This window comes from Rhinoraja longicauda, chromosome 18 (assembly GCF_053455715.1).
Source record: "Rhinoraja longicauda isolate Sanriku21f chromosome 18, sRhiLon1.1, whole genome shotgun sequence".
NCBI classification, from domain to species: domain Eukaryota; kingdom Metazoa; phylum Chordata; class Chondrichthyes; order Rajiformes; family Arhynchobatidae; genus Rhinoraja; species Rhinoraja longicauda.
Window position 1 is genome coordinate 38,608,167 of NC_135970.1, and position 24,342 is coordinate 38,632,508.

General features: G+C 49.7%; 1 protein-coding gene across 1 annotated transcript in view; it reads left to right on the forward strand.

The window, feature by feature from the left end:
- Positions 1 to 2,073: 2,073 nt before the first annotated feature.
- The window catches only part of LOC144602425 (src substrate cortactin-like), a 50,696-nt gene continuing 28,427 nt past the window's right edge, over positions 2,074 to 24,342 (forward strand). Inside the window, 3 exon segments of the mRNA XM_078415539.1 lie at positions 2,074 to 2,219; positions 20,126 to 20,209; positions 23,846 to 23,919. Of these exon segments, the coding sequence (XP_078271665.1) occupies positions 20,126 to 20,209; positions 23,846 to 23,919 (158 nt within the window). The 5' untranslated portion in view covers positions 2,074 to 2,219.

The following is a 24,342-nucleotide window of genomic DNA, read 5'->3' on the forward strand; positions in this document are numbered from 1 at the left end:
GGCGCAGTGGTAGAGTTGCTGCCTTACAGCGAATGCAGCGCCGGAGACTCAGGTTCGATCCTGACTACGGGCGCCGTCTGTACGGAGTTTGTACGTTCTCCCCGTGACCTGCGTGGGTTTTCTCCGAGATCTTCGGTTTCCTCCCACACTCCAAAGACGTGCAGGTATGTAGGTTAATTGACTGGGTAAATGTAAAAATTGTCCCTAGTGTGCGTAGGATAGTGTTAGTGTGCGGGGATCGCTGGGCAGCACAGACTCGGAGGGCCGAAGGGCCTGTTTCCGCGCTGCATCTCTAAATCTAAAAAAATCTATCTCTAAAGCCTAATGAAATTTGGCAGCATTGTAGAGTCGTAGTTATCCCTCGAGTTCGAGGATGATGATCTACGTTCCATTGTTTTTCCAAAGTTGAGCGATTGAATCAAGTATGTGCCGGTTCTTGACTAGGAGCTTCCAGCCATCACGTCTCCTGCCCTCGTTACCCTTCCCCCCATCGCTGAAAGTCTTGAGTGAAGTTTTGTGCCGCTCACGGAACGAAGACACCTATGCGTGTGTTTGTTTAACGTGTACTTGATGTTGCACTCCAAGAAGCACGCGGTCCTTCACAAATCAACCAACTAATTCCAATGGCAAGGGAACCAAGATGATTGGAGCTGATAGATCTGCTGCAGCCTTCATCCGCCTTCACAGCCGCTGAGTTCAAGATAGCTTTGTCCGCCTGGTCTGCCGTTCAGGTCTTGTGGGTTGGACCGTTCTTAGTCTGGAGCCTCATCCTCGACCTTACCGCCATGGGTGGCCCTACCAGAAGCTAGTGCTTCCGACGGCACTGCTTTCCAAATGCGCGCTGCTACAACATCTTTAATAATCGACTCCAGCATCTTCCCCACTACCGATGTAAGGCTAACTGGTCTGCAATTCCTCATTTTCTCTCTCCCTCCTTTCTTAAAAAGTGGAGTTACATTGGCTACCCTCCAGTCCACAGGAACTGGCCGAGAGAACATTGGAAAATGATCACTGAAGCATCCACGATTTCTAGGGCCCCCTCCTTGAGTGCTCTGGGATGCAGACCATCAGGCCCTGGGGATTTATCTGCCTTCAGTCCCAACGGTTTACCTAACACCATTTTCTGACTAATGTGGATTTTGGGATGTGGGAGGAAACCGGAGCGCCCGGAGGAAACCCACGAGGTCACAGGGATAACATGCGCGCATAATGACTCCATGCAGACAGCAGGACCGAACTTGGGCCGCTGGTACTGTGAGGCAGCAGATCTACCAACCAGCTGTACCACGCTATAAAATGGAACATTAAGCATCAGGGGCTAAAAACAAAATATATTGGGGGGGGGGGGGGGGGGGGATAAAACCTGTAAAATATTTGAGCTAGATGTTCAGTTAGATGCTGCAAAAGGCACAATACAATATACAATACAATATACAATACAATATACAATACAATGTACAATACAATACAATATAATGCAATACAATATACAATACACAATATACAATACAATATACAATGCAATACAATATACAATACAATATACAATACAATATAATGCAATGCAATATACAATACAATATGTCTTTATTGTCATTGTACAGAGGTACAACGAGATTGGGAATGCGCCTCCCATACGATGCAATAATTTAATTAGCTAGTCAGTATTAATTTAAACAACAACAATCCAACGAAACAAATTGTGTAACAGTTTTAAGACAGAAGACAGAATAAAGTGCAATTCCTTTGCAAGAGAATAAAATCTTTGCAGCTTCATTTTATAAATAATAATAATAATACATTTAATTTATATAGTGCTTTTCAGGATACTCAAAGACGCTTTACAGAGCAAACAAGACATAAAAACAAACAAAAGATTTGTCCAGACTCTCTGAATTTCTCCAAATCTCTCTGAATTTCATTTGGTGTTCATTTCAAGGGGAGGGAGGGAGGGAGGGAACAGGCAGGTCTTGGAATGGACGATGCATGGAGCTGTCTCTGGAAACCAGAGGGATGTTGGAAAATGGGAACAGCTGATTCAAACACGTGATCTGTGCAGGAAGTGTATGTGTATGTGGGCAGAGACGGAAACTGCGACCAAAGGATCCCAGCATCAAGAGAGATTGGGAAGAGAGAGAGAGAGAGAGAAGAATTAAAAGAGAAGAATTAAAAGAGAAGAAGTAAAACAGGGAGGAACCCAGCAGAACTTCGAGTACAAGGTAAGTGAATGCAGGCTTGTGGTTTGGAGGTCAGAGAGAGAGGGATCCCACACACCTTGTCCTGTTGTCCCTGGGTGGGTGTGTAGGTTGCTACATACCTAGAGACAAGATGGGAAGTTGCAATTCCTGTTCTGGGATACATTTCTTTGAGAGGGGAGGGGAGGGGAGGGGGAGGGGAGGGGAGGGGGAGGGGAGGGGAGGGGAGGGTGGGGGGTGGAGGAGGAAGGGGTTATAGACAATAGTTCTGATTCTCATCCCCATTCTGTTTCTATTTCTGATCGATTCTGTTTCTATTCATGATCCTGATCATGATTCTGCTTGAAGCCTGGTTATTATATCTGCAAGCCAGGGTGTGTTAGTTACACCCGGGGAGATTCACCCTCCACTCTCCCCCCTCTCTTTCTCTCCCCCTTTCTCCCCCCCCCCCTCTCTTTCTCCTCTCCCCCCCCCCCCCCCCTCTCTCTTCTCCTCCCCCCCTCCCTCTCTTTCTCCTCTCCCCCCCCCCCCCCTCTTTCTCCTCTCCCCCCCCCTCTCTTTCTCCTCTCCCCCCCCTCTCTTCCCCCCCCCCTCTCTTTCTCCCCCTCCTCTCTTTCTCCCCCCCTCTCTTTCTCCCCCCCCCCTCTCTTCCCCCCCCCTCTCTTCCCCCCCCCTCTCTTTCTCCTCTCCCCCCCCCCTCTCTTTCTCCTCTCCCCCCCCTCTCTTTCTCCTCTCCCCCCCCCCCTCTCTCCCTCTCCCCCCCCCCCCTCTCTCCCCTTGTCCCCAAGCCCTGCCCCTGCGCTGTGTATTTGGCTACAAGCGCTTTGTTTGACTGCGGTCACTGCGGCCGCTTCTTCCCTCTCTGTCTGGGAACCGAGACTCAGGGGAGAGAGGGAAGGAGGAAGGGAGGAGGAAGGGAGGGGGGAGGGAGTGAGGAAGCGAGGGAGGGGGTTTGTGAGCTGTCGCTGTCCAGTCTGGCAGCTGAGGGTGGGGGCTGGGGGCTGACGCTGGGGCTGGGGGCTGGGGCTATGGGCGGGGGCTGGGGGCTGACGCTGGGGGGCTTGAGGCTGGGGGCTTGGGGCTGGGGCTATGGGCGGGGGGCTGGGGCTGGGGGCTGACGCTGGGGGCTTGAGGCTGGGGGCTGGGGCTGGGGGCTTGAGGCTGGGGCTATGGGCTGGGGGGCTGGGGCTATGGGCTGGGGGCTTGAGGCTGGGGCTATGGGCTGGGGGCTGGGGCTGGGGGCTGGGGCTGACGCTGGGGCTGGGGGCTGGGGCTGACGCTGGGGCTGGGGGCTGGGGCTATGGGCTGGGGGCTGGGGCTGACGCTGGGGCTGGGGCTGGGGGCTGGGGCTGACGCTGGGGCTGGGGGCTGGGGCTGGGGCTGGGGGCTGGGGCTGGGGCTGGGGGCTGGGGCTGGGGGCTGGGGCTGGGGCTGGGGGCTGGGGGCTGACGCTGGGGGCTGACGCTGGGGGCTGGGGCTGGGGCTATGGGCTGGGGGCTGACGCTGGGGCTGGGGCTATGGGCTGGGGGCTGGGGGCTGGGGCTATGGGCTGGGGGCTGGGGCTATGGGCTGGGGGCTGGGGGCTGGGGCTATGGGCTGGGGGCTGGGGCTTGGGGCTGGGGCTGGGGGCTGACGCTGGGGCTGGGGGCTATGGGCTGGGGCTATGGGCTGGGGCTATGGGCTGGGGGCTGGGGCTATGGGCTGGGGGCTGGGGCTATGGGCTGGGGGCTGGGGGCTTGAGGCTGGGGCTGACGCTGGGGCTGGGGGCTTGGGGCTTGAGGCTGGGGCTGGGGGCTTGAGGCTGGGGGCTGGGGCTGGGGGCTTGAGGCTGGGGGCTGGGGCTGACGCTGACAGACCCACTGTGGTCAGACCCAGCACTTTGCAACAAGGGGGTGAAACCACATTTCATTCCCACGTCTCTTCCTGTTGGGATGTGCCCGACTCCTGTTGCAAACTCAGACAGGCCACAGACAGCCTGGGTTTCCAAACCTGGAGGTAATTGGAGGACCCTGAACCAGGCTTTGTTGTTAGCTTATTTGAACAAACAAAAACACCCTTTTTCCTGTTACATAGTTGTGTCTTAATTATAGAATTGCAAAAATGTGTTGCTATGTTTTTCCATTGAATGTTAATAATTCCGGGTGCGTCAAAGAATCAACACAAACCGCACCAGCGTTTTGGGGACGATCAGAGAGAGATTTGCATTTGCATTTGCATAGCGCCTTTTCCCTCCCATCTCCCCCTTCCCCCCTCTCCCCCTCCCCTTTCCCCCTCCCCTTTCCCCCTCCCCTCCCCTTTCCCCTCTCCCCCTCCCCTTTCCCCTCTCCCCCTCCCCTTTCCCCCTCCCCTCTCCCCCTCCCCTCCCCTTTCCCCTCTCCCCCTCCCCTTTCCCCTTCCCCTCTCCCCCTCCCCTTTCCCCTCTCCCCCTTCCCCTCTCCCCTCTCCCCCTCCCCTTTCCCCTTTCCCCTTTCCCCTCTCCCCCTCCCCTTTCCCCTCTCCCCCTCCTTCCCCTCTCCCCCTCCTCCCCCTCCCCCCTCCTCTTTCCCCCTCCCATTTCCCCCCCTCCCCTTTCCCCCCTCCCCTCAACTCAACAACTGAAGAAGTCTGGTCAGAGCAGACCGTGTGTACACCGAATTCCAGCAGAGGTAATGGAGGCAATGAGCAGACAATCTGTTATTGGAATGTCCATTTGAGAGAGGAACGTTGGCTCAAACACCAAGATACCTCCTCCTTCACTGTTCAAACTACTGTATTTCTTGGGAGATTTTAAAATGTCAATTTGAGAGAGGTACACAGCAGAGGGAGAGACCGCTAACTTCAGGGCATTCATACCCTCTGACAATGCTGAAATAGTACTTTGTTGCAGAAATGTGTACAGCCTGCTTTGCACATAATTGCTCTGCAAAAGTTAGATCATTGTCAATAATGATCCGTTTGTTGTTTTTGTATCTGAATACTATCTACTGTTGGAGACGGGAGAGGAGTTCAGTTCACTTTCAGTTCTGTTTAGTTTATTGCCACCGTGTGCCGAGCGAGGTACAGTGAAAAGCTTCTGTTGCGTGCTATCCAGTCGGCAGAAAGACCACACGTGATTGCAATCAAACCATTTACACTGTGTAGATAGATACATGATAAGGGAATAACGTTTAGTGCAAGGTAAAGCCAGCAAAGTCCGATCAAGGATAGTCCGAGTAGTGTAAGAAAATAACTACAGATGCTGGTACAAATCGAAGGTATTTATTTCACAAAATGCTGGTGTAACTCAGCAGGTCAGGCAGCATCTCAGGAGATGCTGCCTGACCTGCTGAGTTACTCCAGCATTTTGTGAAAAGAATAGACAATAGGTGCAGGAGGAGGCCATTCGGCCCTTCGAGCCAGCACCGCCATTCAATGTGATCATGGCTGATCATTCTCAGTCAGTACCCCGTTCCTGCCTTCTCCCCATACCCCCTGACTCCGCTATCCTTAAGAGCTCTATCTAGCTCTCTCTTGAATGCATTCAGAGAATTGGCCTCCACTGCCTTCTGAGGCAGAGAATTCCAAGGGTCACCAAAGAGGTGGACAGTAGTTTGTGCACTGCTCTCTGGTTGTGGCTGCACATGTTTTAAGAAGGAAAGCCATCCCTAACTTTATTGTAAGTAATGTTTTGGATTATTATCAAACTTTTAGTGATTCATGTTCAGTTTTAGTTTAGTTTCAGTTTAGTTTATTGTCACGTGTACTGAGGTACAGTGAAAAGCTGTCGTGTGCTAGCCAGTAGGCAGCTGGACAATGCACATTGCACGAGAAACAAACATAGAAGCAGGAAATGTAAACTTAGTTTATATAAAATAATGTTGATTCAATTCAATTTTCTGTGTTGTAAACATCAGCTGCATTAATGAAGCCTAAAGCAGTTTTAACTTTCATGTTTAACTGCAACAGTTTTACATGTTGGGCTTAAATGAATCTCTAGGATGTAGTCTTAACATGAAGGTAGACACAAAATGCTGGAGTAACTCAGCGAGTCAGGCAGCATCTCTGGCGAGAAGGAATGGATGACGTTTCGGGTCTCGAATTTTCCTTGAGCATCATCCCCTTTGATGTCTCGTTTCCCTCTCCCCTGACTCTCAGTCTGAAGAAGGGTCTCGACCCGAAACATCACCCATTCCTTCTCTCCAGTGATGCTGCCTGACCCGCTGAGTTACTCCAGCATTTTGTGTCTACCTTCTTCGATTTAAACCAGCATCTGCAAGGTTTTTTTTCCCTATAGTCCTAACATGAATTGGCTTGCATTTGTATACTGTATAATCGTTTTGGGACCTCTTCAAGAATTTAAGTGGGATTGATAGGGTTGCTGCCAAGAAACTATTCCTGTGTGATGGGCAAGTCTGATAACAGGTACACACTTAGCATAAAGCATCGGCTAATTGGGACCAAGATTCAGGCCGAGATGACCGTTTAAGCTGAGTAATACTCTACATTGAATTACGTGTTTGTATTTTGGGGTTTATATTCACAAAATGCTGGAGTAACTCAGCAGGTCGGGCAGCATCTTAGGAGAGAAGGAATGGGCGACGTTTCGGGTCGAGACCCTTCTTCAGACTGATGTCAGGGGGGCGGGACAAAGGAAGGATATAGATGGAGACAGGAAGACAGTGGGAGATCTGGGAAGGGGGAGGGGAAGAGAGGGACAGAGGAACTATCTAAAGTTGGAGAAGTCGATGTTCATACCACTGGGCTGCAAGCTGCCCAGGTGAAATATGAGGTGCTGTTCCTCCAATTTCCGGTGGGCCTCACTATGGTACTGGAGGAGGCCCATGACAGAAAGGTCAGACTGGGAGTAGGAAGGGGAGTTGAAGTGCTCAGCCTCCAGGAGATCAGATTGGCCAACGCGGACCGAGCGCAGGTGTTGAGCGAAGCGATCGCCGAGCCTGCGTTTGGTTTCGCCGATGTAAATAAGTTGACATCTAGAGCAGCGGATGCAATAGATGAGGTTGGAGGAGGTGCAGGTGAACCTCTGCCTCACCTGGAAAGACTGTTTGGGTCCTTGGATGGAGTTGAGGGGGGAGGTAAAGGGACAGGTGTTGCAGCTCGTGCGGTCGCAGGGGAAAGTGCCCGGAGATGGGGAGGTTTGGGTAGTAAGGGACGAGTGGACCAGGGAGTTACGGAGGGAACGGTCTCTGCGGAACGCAGAAAGGGGAGGGGATGGGAAGATATGGCCAGTGGTGGGGTCCCGTTGTAGGTGACGGAAATGTTTGCGGATGATTTGTTGGATCCGCTGGCTGGTGGGGTGGAAGGTGAGAATGAGGGGGGTGGAAGGTGAGAAGGTGTATTTTGGGTAGTGAGTATGAGAGTCAGTAAGTCAAGTGGCAGCTTTATCAAACTTTGGTCGGGTTTCGTGTGGAGGATTGTGTGCTGTTCTGGTCTGCTCTTTTTCAGGAAGGATGTTGGGGCTTTGGAGAGGTTGCAGTGGAGGTCTACCAGGAAGCTAGACACAAAATGCTGGAGTAACCCAGCGGGTCAGGCAGCATCTCTGGAGAGAAGGAAATGGGTGATGTTTCGGGTCAAGACCCTTCTTCAGACCGAGAGTGGGGGGAGAGGGAAACGAGACATCAAAGGGGACGATGATCAAGGGAAATGTAGACTAGATCATTCATAACCTACAAATCCCTCCATAACCTGGCCCCATCCTACCTGACCGACCTCCTCCACAGGCACACTCCCACCTGCACCCTCCGCTCTGCCGCTGCCAATCTCCTATCTCCCCACATCCGGACCAAACTCAGATCCTGGGGGGACAGGGCTTTCTCCATCGCTGCTCCCACCCTATGGAACTCACTACCCCAAACCGTTAGAGACTCCCCCACACTCACCACATTCAAAACATCGCTGAAGTCTCACCTGTTCAGTACTGCCTTCAACCACTGAAGGTCACCTCACCTTCTGTCTCCTTTCTCTGTTCGTTTATTTATTTACTTATTTATCTATTTATTCATTTCCCTATGTTCTCAAAATCTCTGTAAAGCGTCTTTGAGTATATGAAAAGCGCTATATAAATAAAATGCATTATTATTATTATTATTATGAATCTGCCTGGATTAGAGAGTGTGAGCTATACAGTTTTCCTGAAGAATTGGAGACTGTGGAATGGCCTGGTTGAAGTTTATAAGATTATGAAAGGCACAGGTAGGCGACACACTCAGAATCTTTTATTCACAGGATAATAATAATATAATAATATATTCCTTTATTTGGTCCCACACCGGGGAACTTTGAAGGATAGAAATGTTAAATACTGGACGCCATAGCTTTAAGGTCAGAGGGGGTAAGTTTTATTTTGTTTCGAGGCTGGTGGGTAGCTGGGACATGCTGTCAGGCAAGGGGGCCGAACCAGATACGATAGTGGCGTTTAAAAGGCTTTTAAATGTCGGACTATCCCACCATTGAAGGAGCAGTTAGACAGGTACATCGATAGGACAGGTTTGACAATAGACAATAGACAATAGACAATAGACAATAGGTGCAGGAGTAGGCCATTCAGCCCTTCGAGCCAGCACCGCCATTCAATGCGATCATGGCTGATCACTATCAATCAGTACCCCGTTCCTGCCTTCTCCCCATACCCCCTCACTCCGCTATCCTTAAGAGCTCTATCCAGCTCTCTCTTGAAAGCATCCAACGAACTGGCCTCCACTGCCTTCTGAGGCAGAGAATTCCACACCTTCACCACCCTCTGACTGAAAAAGTTCTTCCTCATCTCCGTTCTAAATGGCCTACCCCTTATTCTCAAACTGTGGCCCCTTGTTCTGGACTCCCCCAACATTGGGAACATGTTATCTGCCTCTAATGTGTCCAATCCCCTAATTATCTTATATGTTTCAATAAGATCCCCCCTCATCCTTCTAAATTCCAGTGTATACAAGCCCAATCGCTCCAGCCTTTCAACATACGACAGTCCCGCCATTCCGGGAATTAATCTAGTGAACCTACGCTGCACGCCCTCCATAGCAAGAATATCCTTCCTCAAATTTGGAGACCAAAACTGCACACAGTACTCCAGGTGCGGTCTCACCAGGGCCCGGTACAACTGTAGAAGGACCTCTTTGCTCCTATACTCAACTCCTCTTGTTACGAAGGCCAACATTCCATTGGCTTTCTTCACTGCCTGCTGAACCTGCATGCTTCCTTTCATTGACTGATGCACTAGGACACCCAGATCTCGTTGAACTCCCCCTCCTCCTAACTTGACACCATTCAGATAATAATCTGCCTTTCTATTCTTACTTCCAAAGTGAATAACCTCACACTTATCTACATTAAACTGCATCTGCCATGTATCCGCCCACTCACACAACCTGTCCAGGTCACCCTGCAGCCTTATTGCATCTTCCTCACAATTCACACTACCCCCCAACTTAGTATCATCTGCAAATTTGCTAATGGTACTTTTAATCCCTTCGTCTAAGTCATTAATGTATATCGTAAATAGCTGGGGTCCCAGCACCGAACCTTGCGGTACCCCACTGGTCACTGCCTGCCATTCCGAAAGGGACCCATTTATCCCCACTCTTTGCTTTCTGTCTGTTAACCAATTTTCTATCCATGTCAGTACCCTACCCCCAATACCATGTGCCCTAATTTTGCCCACTAATCTCCTATGTGGGACCTTGTCGAAGGCTTTCTGAAAGTCGAGGTACACCACATCCACTGACTCTCCCTTGTCAATTTTCCTAGTTACATCCTCAAAAAATTCCAGTAGATTTGTCAAGCATGATTTCCCCTTCGTAAATCCATGCTGACTCGGAACGATCCCGTTACTGCTATCCAAATGCTCAGCAATTTCGTCTTTTATAATTGACTCCAGCATTTTCCCCACCACTGATGTCAGACTAACTGGTCTATAATTACCCGTTTTCTCTCTCCCTCCTTTCTTAAAAAGTGGGATAACATTTGCTATTCTCCAATCCACAGGAACTGATCCTGAATCTATAGAACATTGAAAAATGATCTCCAATGCTTCCACTATTTCTAGAGCCACCTCCTTAAGTACTCTGGGATGCAGACCATCAGGCCCTGGGGATTTATCAGCCTTCAGTCCCATCAGTCTACCCAAAACCATTTCCTGCCTAATGTGGATTTCCTTCAGTTCCTCCATCACCCTAGGTTCTCCAGCCCCTAGAACATTTGGGAGATTGTGTGTATCTTCCTCAGTGAAGACAGATCCAAAGTAACGGTTTAACTCGTCTGCCATTTCTTTGTTCCCCATAATAAACTCCCCTGCTTCTGTCTTCAAGGGACCCACATTTGCCTTGACTATTTTTTTCCTCTTCACGTACCTAAAAAAACTTTTGCTATCCTCCTTTATATTATTGGCTAGTTTACCCTCGTACCTCATCTTTTCTCCTCGTATTGCCTTTTTAGTTAACTTTTGTTGCTCTTTAAAAGAGTCCCAATCCTCTGTCTTCCCACTCTTCTTTGCTATGTTATACTTCCTCTCCTTAATTTTTATGCTGTCCCTGACTTCCCTTGTCAGCCACAGGTGTCTCTTACTCCCCTTAGAGTCTTTCCACCTCTTTGGAATAAATTGATCCTGCAACCTCTGCATTATTCCCAGGAATACCTGCCATTGCTGTTCTACCGTCTTCCCTGCTAGGGCCTCCTTCCAATCAATTTTGGCCAGCTCCCGCCTCATGCCTCTGTAATCCCCTTTGCTATACTGCAATACCGACACTTCCGATTTTCCCTTCTGCCTTTCCATTTGCAGAGTAAAACTTATCATGTTGTGATCACTGCCTCCTAATGGCTCTTTTACCTCTAGTCCCCTTACCAGATCAGGATCATTACACAACACTAAATCCAGAATTGCCTTCTCCCTGGTAGGCTCCAGTACAAGCTGTTCTAAGAATCCATCTCGAAGGCACTCTACAAACTCTCTTTCCTGGGGTCCATTTCCAACCTGATTTTCCCAGTCTACCTGCATGTTGAAATCTCCCATAACCACCGTAGCATTACATTTTTGACACGCCAATTTTATCTCCTGATTTAACTTGCACCCTAAGTCGAGGCTACTGTTTGGGGGCCTATAGATAACTCCCATTAGGGTCTTTTTACCCTTACAATTTCTCATTTCTATCCATACTGATTCAACATCTCCTGATTCTATGTCACCCCTTGCAAGGGAATGAATATCATTCCTTACCATCAGAGCAACCCCACCCCCTCTGCCCACCTGTCTGTCTTTTCTATACGTTGTGTACCCCTGAATATTCAGTTCCCAGCCCTGGTCCTCTTGTAGCCATGTCTCAGTGATCCCTACAACATCATACTTGCCCATGACTAACTGAGCCTCAAGCTCATCCACTTTATTTGGAGGGATATTGTTCAGATGCTGGCAGTTGGCATTAGTGTAGCTGGGACATTGTTGGCCGGTGTGGGCAAGTTGGGTCCAAGGGCCTGTTTCCACACTGTATCACTCTATGACTAAATGGGCAGGAGGATGTGAAGGGAATGGAGGGATGTGCATCATATACAGGAAAGTAACTTGGCATTATAGATAGATGTAAAGTGCTGGAGTAACTCAGCAGGTCAGGCAGCATCTGTGGAGAACATGGGCAGGTGACGTTTCACAGAGTGCTGGAGTAACTCAGCGGGTCAGGCAGCAAGTGCTGGAGAAAAGGGGTAGGTCACGTTCCGGTCGGGGATCCTTCTTCAGATTGAAGGTTTGGGGTTGGTGGAAGAGGGGCACCAACCCGAAACGTCAGCCATCTTCTTTCTCCAGGCACTGTGTGTCTATCTTTGGTATAAACCAGCATCTGCAGTTCTTTCTGTCTGTGGTGTTCATAGTCTGTAGTCTGTAGTAGTCAGTTTGAAGAAGGGTCTCGACCCGAAATGTCACCCATTCCTTCTCTCCTGAGATGCTGCCTGACCTGCTGAGTTACTCCAGCATTTTGTGAATAAATACCTTTGATTTGTACCAGCATCTGCAGTTATTTTCTTACACTACGTAGTGTTCGGCACAGTCATCGTGGGCTGTTCTATGTGGCATTGTTTTATGTTCTGCTGCTTAGGGATATTCATTCGGTTGATGAGCAAAATCAAATGCTTATGGTTATTGAAAAAAAACCAGACAAATACATCAATGTGATTTTTTTTCCCCTCTCTATAATAAACTGCAACTACGTTGTTAATGTGAAGTAATACCTGGATCTTAAAGCTGTTGGGTTCTCCACCCATGAGTCATCTGGCCACATCGCTCTGAGCTAATCCTGTCAAGCTCTGAGACATATGTGCTTGGTTAGGTGGTCTGTGCACTGAAAGCTTAATCCTTGATGTGGAATAAAGCTTTCCATTCCATTTAAAATTTGACTTTCTTTAATTTGGAGATGCAGCGTGGAAACAGGCCTTCGTCCAGGCCGGGCCTGCGCTGGACACTGGCACGGTCGTACGCGCACTAGGGGGCCATTTTAACGAGGCCAATTAATCGACAAACCCGCACGTCTTTGGGATGTGGGAGGAAGCAGTAGTTCACGGGGTCACGGGGAGAGCGTACAAACTCCGTACAGACAGCGCCCCTAGTCAGGATCGAACCTGGGTCTCAGACGCTGTGAGTCAGCAACTCTACCGCTGTGCTACTTACTGTGCCGCCTGGCAAAATATGTTGCTGCATATATTGGTTTGGTTTAAAGATTCGGCATGGACACAAGCCATTCGGCCCGCTGAGTCCACGCCGACTAGATCTATGTTAGCCCACCTCTTCACCCACTCCCTGCACACTAGGGGGTCATGTACAGAGTCCAATTAACCGACAAACCTGCACGTCTTTGGAATGTGGGAGGAAGCCGGAGGAAACCCACGCATTAACGGGGAGAGCGTGCAAACTCCACACAGGCAGCACCCGCAGTCAGGATCAAACCCGGGTCTCTGGCGCTGTCAGACAGCAACCCCACGCACTGTGCTGCCATCAGAGTTTTAGACAATAGGTGCAGGAGTATGCCATTCGGCCCTTCGAGCCAACACCAGTACCCCGTTCCTGCCTTCTCCCCATACCCCCTGACTCCGCTATCCTTAAGAGCTCTATCTAGCTCTCTCTTGAATGCATTCAGAGAATTGGCCCCCACTGCCTTCTGAGGCAGAAATTTCCACAGATTCACAACTCTCTGACTGAAAAAGTTTTTCCTCGTCTCCGTTCTAAATGGCCTACCCCTTATTCTTAAACTATGGCCCCTGGTTCTGGACTCCCCCAGTTTTGTCAGTGGGAGGAGAATAAAATCAAACTTTGTTGGTTGTTTTTCTGTGGAGGTTTATTTTCCAGTTTATTGGCAGTTTAGAACTAAAATGTTTAGTCCTCGCGCATGTTTAATGCTGACATTACCAGTTTTTTTTGGATGCGGTGGGAATTGGATCGGAAGAAGTACTTGATGCCCGGGATTTAATGATCCTTTGATATTCAGCGATACATTATTGTCACACGTACGAAGCTGCAGTGACTTGCTTTGTTTTTGCATGGCACCTGGTAAAGTGGCATTAGAGGCCGGAAACATGTTCCCAATGTTGGGGGAGTCCAGAACCAGGGGCCACACAGTTTACGAATAAGGGGTAGGCCATTTAGAACGGAGATGAGGAAAAACTTTTTCAGTCAGAGAGTTGTGAATCTGTGGAATTCTCTGCCTCAGAGGGCAGTGGTGGCCAATTCTCCGAATGCATTCAAGAGAGAGCTAGATAGAGCTCTTAAGGATGGCGGAGTCAGGGGGTATGGGGAGAAGGCAGGAACGGGGTACTGATTGAGAATGATCAGCCACGATCACATTGAATGGTGGTGCTGGCTCGAAGGGCCGAATGGCCTCCTCCTGCACCTATTGTCTAAAACCACACGGCAGACCTCCTCGCCGAGCCGGTACACTGGTGTTGCCACGTTTTGGCGCTGACGGAGTTCCAGAGGTTCACCGAACAGTCCTGCCCGCTGCCTGCCGCGTGTGCGTGCAGTCCATCGTCCCCCGTCTAGCCGGTTCCCCCATCATTCTCAGCGGCAAGGATATGGGGGAGGTCTTGCTCTCCACGCCGCTCTGCAAACACTGACAGGTCCTTTGGAAGTTTTGTCGCCAATTCAACCAGTTGGTCCCCCAGCAAAGGCCATCAATGATGGGGGGGGAGAAAACAAAATGGACAGCTACCTCCATCAAATGGATAGTGTTGGACCGGACACACAAACGCTCCTGTTCTGTAGTGAGATGTGGCAAGTATCTAGTGTAAGAAAATAACTGCAGGTGCTGGTACAAATCGAAGGTATTTATTCACAAAATTCTGGAGTAACTCAGCAGGTCAGGCAGCATCTCGGGAGAGAAGGAATGGCAAGTATCTAGAATGCAACGATGAAGGAGTTTCCATCTGGCGCAGTACTAACCGGTGGGGCAGCGGTGGAGTTGCCGCCTGACAGCGCCACATCTGCTTGGACCCTGACCATGGATGCTGTCTGTGTGGAGTTTGCTTGTTCTTCTTGTGACCGCGTGGGGTTTTCTCCAGGTGGTCCGGTTTCCTCCCACAGCCCAAGGTTTGTAAGTTGATTGGTCCTCTGCAGCTTGCCCCTCATCTGTAGTCAGGGTCCAACCCTGGGTCTCTGGCGTTGTGAGACAGCAACTCTACCACTGCGCCACCATGTGCCAAATATGACACCAAATTAAACTAACCTTGCTCTGTGGGCTCCCTGTACCTCCCTTCCCTGTTCATCCCAAAGACTCTTAAATGCCCTTCTCCTATCTGCCCCCACCACCATCCCTGGCAGTGTGTTCCAGGCACCCACCTGCTCTCTGTGTAAAACAAAGAAATACCCCCTATCGGGCGGCACGGTGGCGCAGCGGTAGAGTTGCTGCCTTACAGCGAATGCAGCGCCGGAGACCCGGGTTCGATCCTGACTACGGGCGCCGTCTGTACGGAGTTTGTACGTTCTCCCCGTGACCTGCGTGGGTTTTCTCCGAGATCTTCGGTTTCCTCCCACACTCCAAAGACGTGCAGGTATGTCGGTTAATTGGCTTGGTAAATGTAAAAATCGTCCCTAGTGTGTGTAGGATAGTGTTAGTGTGCGGGGATCGCTGGGCGGCGCGGACCTGGTGGGCCGAAGGGCCTGTTTCCACGCTGTATCTCTAAACTGAACTAAACTAGACATCGTCTTTAAATTGAACAGAGTTTAAGTCTGCCTGCACTGGGCCTCGATGCTGAGGTGTGTGGGCTCGGTGAGTTTACAGATGACAGGGGCACTGAAGAATCTGCCAGTTAGTACTCTCTATCATTTCTTCCTTGTGGGAGGCAGATGCACATTTCAGTGCTACCTTTCAATAGACAATAGGTGAAGGCCATTCAGCCCTTCGAGCCAGCACCACCATTCAATGTGATCATGGCTGATCATTCTCAATCAGTACCCCGTTCCTGCCTTCTCCCCATACCCCCTGACTCCGCTATCATTAAGAGCTCTATCTAGCTCTCTCTTCCCCACCCTCCGATTAGCTAGCTCTGAATTACAATGACTAACTACAAAACCTCGTCATTAAAACCCGTCCTGTTCCTGCCTACTGCACAGAAGAATGTCGGGGAAAATAATTTGTGGTATATGTGCACAGAAGAATGTGGGTTGTTTTTTATTTTAAATTGTGGGTTTAGTGGGAATTCTTTACTGGTCAGGGTTTCTGTTTTGTTTATGGACTGTCGTTTGTTCCACTGTGGTCGGTCGGATGGGGAGAGAACAATGTTTGAAATGTGATCTCTCTGGATGTGCCTGGAATTTGGCCAGGAGGGTGACTGATACTGGATCTGCCGACGGAAGATGATCACATAAATTACTGACTGTTACCAGGAAAAGGTTAATTAAAAGCCCAGAGAAGCGGGAATCGAGAAACAGACGTTTAAAATGAGAGGGAGGGAGGGAGGGGGGGGGGAAGGTTTAATAGGAATCTGAGGGGTAACTTTTTCACGCAAAGGGTGGTGGGTGTTTGGAACGAGCTGCCCGAGGAGGTAGTTGAGGCTGGGACTATCGCAACGTTGGAGAAACATGGTACGTGGATAGAACAGGTTCAGGAGGATATGGGCCAAGCGCAGGTAGGTGGGACTAGTGGCATGTTAGCCAGTGTGGGCAAGTTGGGCTGAAGGGCATGTTTCCACACTGAGAGACTCTCTCTTTCTAAATGTCCTCTTCAAAATGTCCTCCGTGCCACAGAGATAAAGGCCAAATGAAATGGGTTAAGTGGAAAGCTTGAATCAATGCGGCAGGTTAATCATGTTGGTTTCTGCCATGATATCCATCGCTCAGTCGTCTGTTTTCTTGGCACCGAGTCAAACGATCGTGTGGTTAAACATCCCATTCGAGACTCGAGCGTAAAAATTACTAGGAAGGAACTGCAGATGCTGGTTTACACCGAAGACAGACACAAAATGCTGGTGTAACTCAGCGGGACAGGCAGCATCTCTGGAGGGAAGGAATGGGGGACGTTTTGGGTCGAGACCCTTCTTCAGACTGACAGTCAAAAAATGTTGGCTGGTGCACAGAAGTATAATGGAGCATTGTGACGTCGCAGTGAAATTTAGTTTAGAGATACAGCCCGGAAACAGGCCCTTCGGCCCTCCGAGGCCGTGCCAACCAGCGATCCCCGTACACAAGCACTATCCTACGTACAAGGGACAATTTACAATTTACCAAAGCCAATTAACCCACAAACCTGCACGCCTTTGGAGTGTGAGAGGAGTCCGCAGCACCTGTGGAAAATACACGCGGTCACGGGGAGAACGTGCAATCTCCGTACAGACAGCGCCCGTGGTCAGGATGGAACCCGGGTCTCTGGCGCTGTAGGGCAGCAACTCTAAGAAAGCCAATGGAATGTTGGCCTTCATAACAAGAGGAGTTGAGTATAGGAGCAAAGAGGTCCTTCTGCAGTTGTACCGGGCCCTAGTGAGACTGCACCTGGAGTACTGTGTGCAATTTTGATCTCCAAATTTGAGGAAGGATATTTTTGCTATTGAGGGCGTGCAGCGTAGGTTTACTAGGTTAATTCCCGGAATGGCGGGACTGTCATATGTTGAGAGACTGGAGCGACTAGGCTTGTATACACTGGAATTTAGAAGGTTTCTTATTGAAACCTATAAGATTATTAAGGGATATTAATAGTGAGGTTGCAAGATGGATTCAACAATGGCTGAATGGGAGATACCAGAGGGTAACGGTTGACAATTGTATGTCAGGTTGGAGGCCAGTGTCTAGTGGAGTGCCCCAAGGATCTGTGTTGGGTCCACTGTTGTTTGTCATTTACATTAATGATCTGGATGATGGTGTGGCAAATTGGATTAGTAAATATGCAGATGATACTAAGATAGGTGGAGTAGTTGATAGTGAGGTAGATTTTCAAAGTCTACAGAGAGACTTGGGCCTTTTGGAAGGGTGGGCTGAAAGATGGCAGATGGAGTTTAATGCTGATAAGTGTGAGGTGCTGCATTTTGGTAGGACAAATCAAAATAGGACGTACAGGGTAAATGGTAGGGAATTGAGGAATGCAGTGGAACAGAGGGATCTGGGAATAACTGTGCATTGTTCCCTGAAGGTGGAATCTCATGTGGATAGGGTGGTGAAGAAGGCGTTTGGTATGCTTGCCTTTATAAATCAGAGCATCGAGTATAGAAGTTGGGATGTAATGTTGAAATTGTACAGGGCATTGGTGAGGCTGAATCTGGAGTATGGTGTGCAGTTCTGGTCGCCAAATTATAGGAAGGATGTCGACAAAATGGAGAGGGTACAGAGGAGATTTACTAGAATGTTGCCTGGGTTTCAGCACTTAGGCTACAGAGAGAGGTTGAACAGGTTGGGTCTTTATTCTTTGGAGCGTAGAAGGTTGAGGGGGGACTTGATAGAGGTTTTTAAAATTTTGAGAGGGACGGACAGAGTTGACGTGGGTAGGCTTTTCCCTTTGAGAGTGGGGAAGATTCCAACAAGGGGACATAGCTTCAGAATTGAGGGACAAAGGTTTAGGGGTAACATGAGGGGGAACTTCTTTACTCAGAGGGTTGTGGCTGTATGGAATGGGCTTCCGGTGGAAGTGGTGGAGGCTGGCTCGATTTTATTATTTAAGAGTAAATTGGATAGGTATATGGATAGGAGGGGATTGGAGGGTTATGGTCTGAGTGCAGGTAGATGAGACTAGGTCAGGGAGAATGGTCGGCGTGGACTGGTAGGGCCGGACAGGCCTGTTTCCATGCTGTAGTTGTTATATGTTATATGTTATAACACGTTAGAGGCAGGAAACATGTTCCCAATGTTGGGGGAGTCCAGAACCAGGGGCCACAGTTTAAGAATAAGGGGTAGGCCATTTAGAACGGAGATGAGGAAAAACGTTTTCACTCGGTGAGTTGTAAATCTGTGGAATTCTCTGCCTCAGAAGGCAGTGGAGGCCAATTCTCTGGATGCTTTCTAGAGAGAGTTAGATAGAGCTCTTAAAGATAGCGGAGTCAGTGGGTATGGGGAGTGGGCAGGAATTGTGATTCTGATTGTGAATGATCAGCCATGATCACATTGAATGACGGTGCTGGCTCGAAGGGCTGAATGGCCTCCTCCTGCACCGATTGTCTATTGTCTACCTCTGTGCCACCCAGAAGTGAAGCAACGTTTAAACAGGGTGGAGACGGGGAGAATGTTTCCTCTGGCAGGGCAGTTCACAGCTAGGGGTGGCGGTCTCGGGATGAACCTGGGTCATTTGTGATTGGGGATCAGGAGAAACCCCATCACTGAGACTCGTGACCTTGGGCATTGCGTAGGCAGAGAGCTGTGTACGCCCCCAGCACATCACACACACCAGCCCCCCGCCCGTCTACCCCAGCTACACTTCCCTTTGGCTCGGCAAAGCATCCAACATGATCAGAGACCACTCACATCCCAGCCATTCTCTCTTCTCTTCTCCCCTCTCCCGTCAGGTAGGAGATAGAAAAGCTTGAATGTAAGTCCCACCAGATTCCAAAGCTTCTTCTTGCACACGGCTACCAGCGATTGTTTGTCTTCCAGCCAACATTGATCAGTTGTATTGATCAGTCTGAAGAAGTTTTTTGACCTGAAATGTCACCTATTCCTTCTCCCCAGAGATGCTGCCTGACCCCCTGAGTTACTCCAGTTTTTTGTTCGAGCGTCGGTGTACGCCAACCAGCACCTGCCGTTCTGTCCTGCAGTCGTGAAGCATTGCCTGCTGGGAGTACGTTTTCTTTTCATTTTCGTGTTTGCGTTGGACACGTCTGCAGATTAACAATTGCCTTTTTAACTCTGCGTTTTTCAAACAGTACACCACTGGCTGCAAAGGGCCTCTGGATGTCCAGGGATGGATGTAGAAGGCGCTATGCAAATGCATGTCTTTTATTCGGTTTGGTTCGTGTTTTGTAGTAATCGATGTAAATCAACTCACTCCTCCAGATTCGGGGACAGTTTCTTCCCGGCTGTTATCGGGCAACTGGACCATCCCACCACAACCAGAGAGCAGTGCTGAACTACTGTCTACCTGGAATTCTCTGCCACAGAAGGTAGTTGAGGCCAGTTCATTGGCTATATTTAAGTGGGAGTTAGATGTGGCCCTTGTGGCTAAAGGGATCAGGGGGTATGGAGAGAAGGCAGGTACAGGATACTGAGTTGGATGATCAGCCATGATCATATTGAATGGCGGTGCAGGCTCGAAGGGCCGAATGGCCTACTCCTGCACCTATTTTCTATGTTTCTATGTTACCTCATTGGTGACCCTCGGACTATCCTTGATCGGACTTTGCTGGCTTTACCTTGCACTAAACGTTATTCCCTTATCATGTATCTGTTCACTGCGAATGGCTCGATTGTAATCGTGTGTTGTCTTTCCGCTGACTGGTTGGCACGCAACAAAGGCTTTTCACTGTACCTCGGTACCCGTGATAGTGAACTACACTGAACGACATCTCTTTTCCAGATGTGGAAAGCAGCTGCAGGCCGGACTATCTCTGTGACCGCACCAGACGATGGCGATGATTGGGATACAGACCCTGACTTTGAGGTGAGCATTTATGGGTTTCCTTTGCAGCCGGGCGGGGTGAGCACGGTGGTGCAGCGGGTAGGGCCACTGCCTCACAGCGTCCCAGACCCAGGTTCGATCCCCACCTCGGGCGCTGTCCGCGTGGAGTTTGCACGTTCTCCCTATTATCGCGCGAGTTCTCCGGTTTCCTCCCGCATTTCAAAGACGTGCGCATTCTGTAGGTTAATTGGCCTCTGTAAATTGTTCCCTCGTGTGTCGGGAGTGGATGGAAAAAGTGGCATAACGTGGAACTGGTGTGAACGGACGATCGTTGGTCGGCGGGGGCTTGGTGGGCCAAAGGACCTATTGCCATGCTGCATCTCTAGGCGAAACTAAACCAAGCTGTGATTGGATTTGATACACTGGCTTTCAACATCCTGGTGTGCCCGGGAGACCATGAAGTTACAGAATGATACGGCATGTAAATGGGCCCTTCGGCCCACCATGACCATGCCATGCTTATTGCCCATCTACACTAATCCCATTTGCCCACATTAGGCCCATCTCCTGTGCCTGTGTACAATAGAACTGCAGAAGGGTCTGAAGAAGGGTCTCGACCCGAAACGTCACCCATTCCTTCTCTCCCGAGATGCTGCCTGACCTGCTGAGTTACTCCAGCATTTTGTGAATAAATACCTTCGATTTGTACCAGCATCTGCAGTTATCTTCTTATAGAACTGCAGATGCTGGTTTAAACCGAAGAAAGACAAGCGCAGGCTCGGCGATCGTTTCACTGAACACCTTCGCCTAAACCTACCTGATATAAGGGCGGCACGGTGGCGCAGCGGTAGAGTTGCCGCCTTACAGCGAATGCAGCGCCGGAGACTCAGGTTCGATCCTGACTACGGGCGCCGTCTGTAGGGAGATTGTACGTTCTCCCCGTGACCTGCGTGGGTTTTCTCCGAGATCTTCGGTTTCCTCCCACATTCCAAAGACGTGCAGGTATGTAGGTTAATTGACTGGGTAAATGTAAAAATTGTCCCTAATGTGTGTAGGATAGTGTTAATGTGCGGGGATCGCTGGGCGGCGCGGACTCGGTGGGCCGAAGGGCCTGTTTCCGCGCTGTATCTCTAAAAATATATATATATATATAAATAAATAAATATCTCAGTCGCTCAGCACTTTAACTCCCTCTCCCATTCCCACACTGACCTTTCTGTCCTGGGCCTCCTCCATTGTCAGAGTGAGGCCCAGCGCAAATTGGAGGAACAGCTCCTTGTATTTCGCTTGAGCAGCTTACACCCCAGCGGTATGAACATTGACTCCTCTAACTTCAAGTAACCCCTTGCTTTCCCTCTGTTTCCATCCCCTTCCCAGTTCTCTGACCAGTCTTCCTGTCTCCGACTACATTTTATCTGCTTTGTTGTTACCTTCTCCCAACTAACGATGATCTATTCTACGTTTTCATGGATCTCCATTCCCTTGGTCCTGTTTTCACACCTTACACTACCTTATCTGTACACTTCCTTCCACTCCCCTGACATCAGTCTGAAGAAGGGTCTCCACCTGAAACATTGCCCATTCCTTCTCTCCAGAAATGCTGCCTGTCCCACCGAGTTACTCCAGCATTTTGTGTCCACCTTCTTTCTGTGCCCGGCCGGTTCGTGTCTAAATGCCTCTTAAATGTAGTCAGTGGCGCTGAATATGAAGGAGAAGCAGGCTTGGCATTTGGAAGCAGATTTAGCATCAGACCACTTGGTCATCAGTGATTTGAGAGGCGTTGGTTGCTCTGCTTTGGTCTGACAGCCGTGTTCAGAAGAACGGCGGCACGGTGGCGCAGCGGTAGAGTTGCTGCCTTACAGCGAATGCAGCGCCGGAGACTCGGGTTCGATCCTGACTACGGGCGCCGTCTGTACGGAGTTTGTACGTTCTCCCCGTGACCTGCGTGGTTTTTCTCCGAGATCTTCGGTTTCCTCCCACACTCCAAAGACGTACAGGTATGTAGGTTAATTGACTGAGTAAATGTAAAAATTGTCCCTAGTGTGTGTAGGATAGTATTAATGTGCGGGGATCGCTGGGCGGCGCGGACTCGGTGGGCCGAAGGGCCTGTTTCCGCGCTGTATCTCTAAATCCGTAACCCTCATGTCATAGAAGAATGCATTGGAAAGACAATAGTATCAATGAGGGAAGGAACATCGAGAGTTTCAGACTCGCAGTAACAAAGTTATATTTCCACAGGATTTTGATGAAATGGAGATCTTTTCAACGGCAATAAGTTTTTGTTGTTGCAAGCTAAAAATGCTGAAGGCTTAATGCTACATTGTGTAATAGAAGTGCCAGTAGAGTTGCTGCCTTACAGCGGCAGGGACCCGGGTTCAATCCTTTCTACGTACGGAGTTTATACCTTCTCGCTGAGACCACGTGGGTTCTCTCCAGGCGCTCCGGTTTCCTCCCACACTCCAAAGACCTACGGGTTTGTAGGTTAATTGGCTTCTGTAGATTGGAATTGGTCCCGAGTGTGTTGGATGGTGCTGGTCTGCACAGACTCGGTGGGCCGAAGGGCCTGTTTCCACGCTGTCTCGCTAAAGTCTAATCTGTCCATTATTCACGTTATTCCCTTTATCATTTAGAGGCAGGAAACATGTTCCCAATGTTGGGGGGAGTCCAGAACCAGGGCCCACAGTTTAAGAATAAGGGGTAGGCCATTTAGAACGGAGATGAGGAAAAACGTTTTCAGTCAGAGAGTTGTAAATCTGTGGAATTCTCTGCCTCAGAAGGCAGTGGAGGCCAATTCTCTGAATGCATTCAAGAGAGAGCTGGATAGAGCTCTTAAAGATAGCAGAGTTAGGGGGTATGGGGAGAAGGCAGGAACGGGGTACTGATTGAGAATGATCAGCCATGATCACATTGAATGGCGGTGCTGGCTCGAAGGGCCGAATGTCCTCCTCCTGCACCTATTGTCTATTGTCTATCTGCTCAGTGTGGATGCTCGATTGTAATCATGTCTTTCTGCTGACTGGTTAGCACGCAACAAAAGCTTTTCACTGTACCTCGGTACACGTGACAATAAACGGATCACAAAGGACTGATTATAACCAATTCGGACTATTTAACGGAAATTAATTTCGTTTAGAGTTTAGTTTAGAGATGCAGTATGGACACAGAGTCCACAGCGACCAGCGATCCCTGCACGTTAGCACTATCCCACACGCCGGGGACAATGTACAATCCTTACCGAACCGATTAACCTCCAAACCTGCGCGTCATTGGAGTGTGGGACCAAACCGGAGCACCCGGAGAAAACCCACGCGGTCACGGGGAGAACGTACAAACTCTGTACAGGCAGCACCCGTAGTCGGGATCGAACCCGGGTCTTTGGCGTTGTAAGGCGGCAACTCTACCAATGGTCAGGGGGTACGGGGAGAAGGCAGGAACGGGGTACTGATTGAGAATGATCAGCCATGATCACAGTGAATGGCGCTGTGAATGATCAAAGGGCCGAATGGCCTCCTCCTGCACCTATTGTCTATTGTGTTCCCTAAATCATCTCTGGTGTTCTATCCAATTCCTGTTGCGGAAATGCACGTTAAATGCACAACCGTTTTTCCGTTTCCTTTCTATCGATGATCTGCACGTTAGTCTGGGTAGAAGAGTAACTGTCCTGTTTCTGTTAACCAGAATGACTTGTCCGAGAAAGAGCAGCGATGGGGTGCCAAGACAGTGCAAGGATCCGGACACCAGGCCCACATAAAGTGAGTACCCTTCTCCAGGAGTGGTGGCAAGGAAGGCTGCCCGTCACTGTACTGTTGCAGGTTAACTTGCCGAACTGCAGACGCTGGGTCTACGCCGAAGACAGACACAAAACGCCGGAGTATCTCAGCGGGTCAGGCAGCATCTCTGGAAGGAAGGAAGGAATGGGTGATGTTTCAGGTCGAGACCCTTCTTCAGGCTGAGAGTCAGGACAGGCAGCATCTCTGGAAGGAAGGAAGGAATGGGTGACGTTTCAGGTCGAGACCCTTTCGTCAGGGCTGAGAGTCAGGACAGGCAGCATCTCTGGAGAGAAGGAATGGGTGACCTTTCTCACCGTTTGTGTTTAACTTGCTAAAGTCCGATCGCGGCCTGGCTCTGCGGCAGGAAGTGTTCAGTGATTTGCTGCTTCCTGGATGAATCGTTGT